This window comes from Colobus angolensis, unplaced genomic scaffold, assembly GCF_000951035.1.
Source record: "Colobus angolensis palliatus isolate OR3802 unplaced genomic scaffold, Cang.pa_1.0 Scaffold51, whole genome shotgun sequence".
NCBI classification, from domain to species: Eukaryota; Metazoa; Chordata; class Mammalia; order Primates; family Cercopithecidae; genus Colobus; species Colobus angolensis.
Window position 1 is genome coordinate 9,130,135 of NW_012118599.1, and position 7,701 is coordinate 9,137,835.

The 7,701-nt window shown below is 37.7% G+C and overlaps 1 protein-coding gene across 1 annotated transcript in view; it reads left to right on the forward strand.

The window, feature by feature from the left end:
* The window catches only part of PTCHD4 (patched domain containing 4), a 202,472-nt gene extending 197,733 nt beyond the window's left edge, over positions 1–4,739 (forward strand). Inside the window, exon 3 of the mRNA XM_011960270.1 lies at positions 2,830–4,739. Within this exon, the coding sequence (XP_011815660.1) occupies positions 2,830–4,463 (1,634 nt within the window). The 3' untranslated portion in view covers positions 4,464–4,739. The remainder of the gene's footprint in view (positions 1–2,829) is intronic.
* Positions 4,740–7,701: the final 2,962 nt, after the last annotated feature.

Consider the following 7,701-nt stretch of genomic DNA (forward strand, 5'->3'; position numbering starts at 1 on the left):
AATCATTAGAAATGAATTCACAGCAAAGAGGAGAATTGAACTGACCCTTAACAGACCAATGAATAGAATTTTAATATGACCAGAATTGAGGAAAGTATTTTAAGGGACAGAAAATATCATAAACGAAGCTAAGAAGATAAGACTAATCAGGAACATGTACACAGGGCAGTGAAAGACAATTACCTTGGCTGGAGCAGGCAATAAATTTCAACTGCTAGTAAATGGGCAGATTATTGTGACAGTCAAATGAGTGAATATCAATAGGAAAATCCTATAAAATCCTATAAAATATCAAAACATATGAGTAGGATGAAACATACCATCTCCAAACAAGTTTGGAAATTGTATTTTCAGTCTCGACCACATTTAAAGTGATCACCTAACCTAATATGGTTTAGTGTCATCTTCCTGCACCTACAGGCCTTTATACTACATAAAGCAAAAATCTGGCCTACATAATGTACCTAATGTTCCATAAAAATGACCACTATCAAAGGCAAGCCAAATTTATCTGTAGCTCTATGTAGCCTTTCCCCACCTTGTGACTACAAAGATAGCAGGAGTCCTCATTTCTGAGGAGAGGTGCTCTTGTTAAATAATTATTTTAATTACCTTAACCCTTATTCTAACATTGTGTTTTAGTCAAGGGAATAATAGAGCAAGTACTGTATTCTGTCTTTTCAAGGAGTTTTGCCGAAGGTAGGAATGAACAATTAACATTGTTAAGAATCATTAGACTAAATTTAATACATATATGTTGAGCTCATGATAAAATGCAAGAAGGAACAGTTCATTACCTCCAAATGAAAAAAATAAATGCCTTTTACCTAAATGCAGTTTACACGAACCTTTCTACTTGCTATGATAAACTTATGTTTCTTGATTGGAGACCCATAAGAGACAGCTTTGAAGAATAAATAGGCTTTACATTTGAGGTAAAAAGAATTCCAATGCCTAGCTTCCTTTAGTAACTATTAGTAATTAATAAAAACTACCAAAAGTTTGGCCAATGTGTCTTTAAAAATCAAACATTTGCATTAAATACACTTAAGTCTGTAAATACTACAGCTATGCAGCAAGAATTCTTAGATCATCTTAAAAGAGGTTTTCGGTAAATGTTAGCTGACCTACGAAACGTTGTTGGTTAGTAATGGATTCAGCAGCAAGTAACAGCCTTACCTACAATGGCTTAGTCAAACGGAGATTTGGTTTTCTTAAAAGAGAATTCCAAAAGGAGGCAGACAAGAACTCTTACTAGTGGCTTCATTATACTATTTCAAACAAGGTGTCCTCTGGTTTTCTAACAAGCATCCTTAGATGACTTTCAGTTACATTGCATTGTCCAGAACTATGTCACATGAACCACCTCTAGTTGAAAACTAGGCTGGGAAATAATATTTTTAAGGATGTACATTGTAGTCTCAAATAAAAGAAAGAGAAGAATTATATGGGTCAGTTAGCAAAAGCCATTGGCAGTGCAAATTCAGAGCGATTGCAGTAAGACCCCAGCTATTGTATCTTTATTAGAGCACTACTAAGTAAATTAAGTTTGTAACACCTAACTCCAATATCTAAGTGCCACACAGAAATCCATGTTCCAGGTTTTCATAAACTAAGTCATTTTGTGCCTTTCAGGTATGTCTTTGTCTAATGGATTTCTTGGAGAACAGCCCGAGCACAGCTTGTATCCATTCACAGAAAAGGTTCCTAGGTAGTATTGCTATGCCCACAAGGGCAAGAGTGATCTATGAAGATTTCCACTCACTCAGAAAGCTACCAATTGATATATTGTGGATGGTCCTTGATAGGTCCAATTCAGGGAAGTGAAAAAAGGGAAAATTGCAGATATGGCATAATACCTTTATTGACCCAGCTGCTTTCTTCTTTTGTTAGTAAGAAAATGGTAGCATCTTAAGAGCTGTGAAATTCCTCAAAATTATATCTCAGTAGCCACTAGAGTCTGATATACAGTGGGTGTTCAAGTAATATTTGTTGACTAAGCCTTTTGCCTACTTACTCTTATCAAAAGATTTGCAAACATTGGTTTAAAACAAGCATTCTTCATTTACTTTAATGAAGCAGTCAGAAGTATTTAGTCAGCATCCATCTCATGTAAATCAGAGCTGTATGAGGAGCCCAAAGGAAGTGCTTGCTAAGATTTTTCACCCCGAAGGTCTTGCCCTGTCTTTTACGTGACGTGGCAGATTTTTTTTTCTTTACTTTTTACTCACATCCGGAGCTAATCAATCAAGTCTGTGGAAATTGGTTTCTAAGCCATTTGGCCACCAAGGAGATTATCAACATCATCATTATTATTATTATTATTATTATTATTATTATTGAGCCATTTTTAAGTGTTTAACATCCTTTTAAATCAGCATATAAATCAGCTTGAAACAAAAGTTAGGAACTGTCAGTCAATGAATCAGCTAACCAAGCACTTGACATGATGTTAAGGGTCATTTGAAGGCACACAAATAACAGCCCCTGCCCTTGACAACTTACTGTCTATTTAGGAAGACACTATGTGTTCAGGGGAAAAACTCATGTAATAATGTAACATTATATTTACAATTTGTCATATTAATAGAACCGACAGTACATGTTTCATTTTTCCCAGAATATCAATAAATTTGGGCTTTGCTAAAGTGAAACAGGGACCGAATATATCCTGTCCAATACTCAACTTTTGAGGTCCTGATAGGAGGATCACAGCCCTTTGAAGATTAGAGTATAAAGTGCTGTTTAGCATAGATAAACTATAAGGAATTCACTTGAGCCATAGGAGGAAATAAAAATAATTATTATTTTCTTTTTCTAAAACATTAGGTCATGGAACTAAAGGAGTGTTTGAACTTCTGTCTGGATGGCGGAGAACCAAAGAGAACTTGCCCTTCAAAGACAGGATAGCAGATGCCTATTCTGATGTGATGGTCACCTATACCATGACCAGCTCCCTGTACTTCATCACTTTTGGCATGGGTGCCAGCCCATTCACAAACATAGAGGCTGTGAAGGTCTTCTGTCAAAACATGTGTGTCTCCATTCTGTTGAACTACTTCTACATTTTCTCCTTCTTTGGCTCCTGTCTGGTCTTTGCTGGCCAACTAGAGCAAAACCGCTACCACAGCATCTTTTGCTGTAAGATCCCTTCTGCAGAATACCTGGATCGCAAACCTGTGTGGTTCCAGACAGTGATGAGTGATGGGCATCAACAGACGTCCCATCATGAGACGAACCCCTACCAGCACCACTTCATTCAGCACTTCCTCCGTGAACATTATAATGAATGGATTACCAATATATATGTGAAGCCATTTGTTGTCATCCTCTATCTCATTTACGCCTCCTTCTCCTTCATGGGGTGCTTACAGATCAGTGACGGAGTCAACATCATCAATCTACTAGCCAGTGATTCGCCAAGTGTTTCCTATGCCATGGTTCAGCAGAAATATTTCAGCAACTATAGCCCTGTGATAGGATTCTATGTCTATGAGCCCCTAGAGTACTGGAACAGCAGCGTCCAGGAGGACCTAAGAAGACTCTGTAGTGGATTCACTGCAGTGTCCTGGGTGGAGCAGTACTACCAGTTCCTGAAAGTCAGCAACATCAGTGCCAATAACAAAAGTGACTTCATCAGTGTCCTGCAAAGCTCATTTTTAAAAAAGCCAGAATTCCAGCATTTTCGAAATGATATCATCTTCTCCAAGGCAGGGGATGAAAGCAATATCATTGCTTCTCGCTTGTATCTGGTGGCCAGGACTAGCAGAGACAAGCAGAAAGAAGTCATAGAGGTGTTGGAAAAGCTGAGGCCCCTATCCCTCTCAAAGAGCATCCGATTCATCGTGTTCAACCCCTCCTTTGTCTTCACGGACCATTACAGCTTGTCTGTCACGGTGCCTGTTCTGATTGCAGGCTTTGGTGTACTCCTGGTGTTAATCCTGACTTTTTTCCTAGTGATCCACCCTCTGGGAAACTTCTGGCTAATTCTTAGCGTCACCTCAATTGAGCTGGGCGTTCTGGGCTTAATGACATTATGGAACGTCGACATGGATTGCATTTCTATCTTGTGCCTTATCTACACCTTGAATTTCGCCATTGACCACTGTGCACCACTGCTTTACACATTTGTACTAGCAACTGAGCACACCCGAACACAATGTATAAAAAGCTCCCTACAAGAGCATGGGACAGCCATTTTGCAAAATGTTACTTCTTTTCTTATTGGGTTAGTCCCCCTTCTATTTGTGCCTTCGAACCTGACCTTCACACTGTTCAAATGCTTGCTGCTCACTGGGGGCTGCACACTTCTGCACTGTTTTGTTATTTTACCTGTGTTCCTAACGTTTTTCCCCCCTTCCAAAAAGCACCACAAGAAAAAGAAACGTGCCAAGCGAAAGGAAAGAGAGGAAATTGAATGCATAGAAATTCAAGAGAACCCAGATCACGTCACCACAGTCTGAGGGGTATACACCAATGGATTATTTTTCTTTTCCAGTATCGCACAATGATGCAGGGCAAGTAAAGCTCAGACCTCAGCTGCTTGGGCTGGCCAGGGGTAACAAGGCAAGTCAGATCAAGAGTGCATTATTCATGACACTTCAAGGTGTCTGCTTCTTGGGGGGGAAGAGGGAATAAAAAAAGAGGAAAAAGTTATTTGCAACCTTGTTCTCCTCTAAAAACAAGTTTCTGGATGTAATCTGAGAGCTCTTCCAAGGAATGGATGAATCAATGGAGTGTTAAGATAGAAGGCCAAAAGAACCAGCTGCTTTTAAAACTAAAATGCTCAGGAGTGATGGAGAAGCAAGGAAAGGTGTCCTTCAAATAGGGAGAAAGACAGAAAATGTGCCATGGCACTTTTCATGCTTGTATTTTTAACAGGTTGGTCAAAGGAAACCTATGCACTTGGGAAGTACATATTTAATACTGTCTAAACCAAAGGACTTCCCAAACCATTTTATGTGTACATATATATGTATATATCCCATATATACATATACTTAGACTTGTCTTTAGTGTACATTGACGTTTATGTGGAGGGAGGTGTCCATTTGCAGATAGGCTGGCCTTTCCCTAGAAAGTCAAATCAACCTTAGCCAAATATATAGATTCATTAATAGCCATTCTAAATCAACCCAAGTGTCTCAGCAGTAAGAGTGCCATTCAACTGTGAGATAAGCAAAATAAACAGAGATGTGAGTTCATTAGATTATGCTTATCGTGTCAGCAGTCATCTAGACTTTTGCTTTGGATGACTTCACAAAAAAAAACCACAAAAGGCATTTGAATTAATAACCTCATGGACAAGGTTTACAGTTTTATATTAGAAATAAATAGCTGATATGGATTTTCATCGGCTTTTACTGTATTTGGAAGGCTGATATGACTGCTTTCAGTGAGCTCACCCAACTGCAAATGAGCACTTACACAGATTATCCATACATGTGTCTAAGGGTGCACAAGTATGTGTATGTGAGTTGGGATACTCCATAGATACACTGTTCTTATTTTAAATAGGGAAAATAACTGCTGTGGAATATAGTTAATTAACACAGGAGAAAGGAGACATAACTAGGAAACTCATAGAGTGAAATAGAATAAAATGGACCATACCCACTCATCACACGCCATTTACTGGTTCTTAGTGTAAGGAAACTATTCTAATCCTATAAACTCTAGTGAATTCCTTGCATTAGTATTTGGAACATAACCCAGGCCATGATCACTACAGTGGTGGTCACTATACCCACTGCAGTATCATTTGTAGCTTCTTGCAATAGCGTTGCTCTTGTTACCTGGAAAGTGCTCCTCAGTTGGCCCACCTCCTAGGGTCATCACAGCTCTCCACGGGTGGCATATTAATTGTAACCGCTGCTGAATTCTTTCTCAAACAAAAGTACTGAAGTAAAGGTTTTCATTAAGTTAAATTTTAAAACTACTTCCAAGCAGATGGACTCAGCCTGTTGGGTGCTTACTTGGACTAATGCTGTGCTTCCTGTCACAGATTATTACTAGAAAATGCCTTTTCCCATGCCAAGCAGTAACATAATTTATTTCCAGGTAGGACAGAATAAATGTCCAATGATTATAAAATCTGCTAGTAAGCTCTTTTACCTAGAAGAAAGCTAATGTTTCCCATCAACTTTGGTTCTATGTTTTAATCAAATTAATAATAATATCTAAAATAACAAAACTCCTTGACTCAATTATGTTCAGAAAAAAGATACAAACAATTCCATTCTTGTTATAGTCTCTGGAAATGAAGTTGATAGACTAATGAAGTAACAAAACAAGTGTACTTAGACTTATAGCTTTCCAGGATATAAAGGGGAAAAGGAATAGACCCCAAAATGAAAACATTTAAGTAGTATTTCATTTATTAAATGGAGTTTGTTTTGTTTTACCTTGAGGTAATTGGGTTTCAACAGGAAATGATCTATGTCTTCTCCATTGTGTCAATTTCAGTGCAATATCTATAGATTTAGGTATGGAAAATTATTACCCATAACCATAGGGTTGTTGCTTTTACATTATTTGTAAAGTCATGTTACAAATACTCCTAGCCTTTTGCCTCTTGAACTGCTGTACTAGAATGAACTGGTATTTCATATGAGTAGCCTCCAGACCATTATCTCATATCCAAAGTAGAAGTTTCTGAGGAGGTTTTTGGCTTAGGTTTCGATTTTTTGTTTGAGTGGGGGTTTGTGGTAGGGGTGCAGGGAGGAGGAGAATTCCTCTTACAGATTACCCATCATTTGTAAAGATTTTTATTTTTTGGCATCCCTTTCAAAATATAGGAGATAATTACTGAGAAAGTTAATTAACTATCACTCCTTCCCATTATGTGCCATGCTCCACTCATTCACATATGTTTTAAAAGATTGGCTATTGGGGTTGGTTTTTTCTTGGTTCCTATAGACATTCTACATGCAAAGAAGATTGGCAGGCTGATTTACAGAGAAAGAAGCAAGCACGCCAGTTGTCAAATTCACATGGAGGAAATGGCATATGCTGCCAAACGGCCAGGGCAGATCTAATATTATGTCTCCATCCAGGTAATCTGTTTGGATAGGGAAGAACAGTTCTTCTTTTTTAGTTTATGTCTTAAAGAATCAAAGTGTCTAAGATAAATATGAATTTCTCATTGTTAGAGTGACTAGAGGGCATTTTGGAAGGAATATTATCTTTTCCAGGACACCGTAGTACTCTTTAGAGAACTGTAGCAATAATTTACTGAAATGGAATTATTTGTTCTGAAAGAGTTAATATACCACCTAAAATGTCTTATCTCAGTACTAGGAAGTAATTTAATCCTAAGAAGCATCTAACAGAGCATCATCTGACCTCCCAACCTCACTGTGAAACAGATGTTTCCAAGAATTCCATTTCCTGAATACTAAGATACATCCTAAGATATGAGATCATGATTTGCAAGTCACCCCCAACCTCAACCTTTTTTGGTAGCTTGTGTACACCTCTCCCTAGTTTTTCAAGTTTATATTCACTGTTTTGTTCATTTGTGAGGTACTAATGCCATTCAAATTAGGAACTTATCTTGTCAGCAGATGACTAGTTAACTCCTAGAAGAGAAGAAATTTGTGGGAAATATATCAACTTTGTGTAATATTTTATTTAATTGAAACATGTATGCCCTTAAAGTAAGATGTTATAAAGTTTGAAAAAACTACTACTTTTCTATAT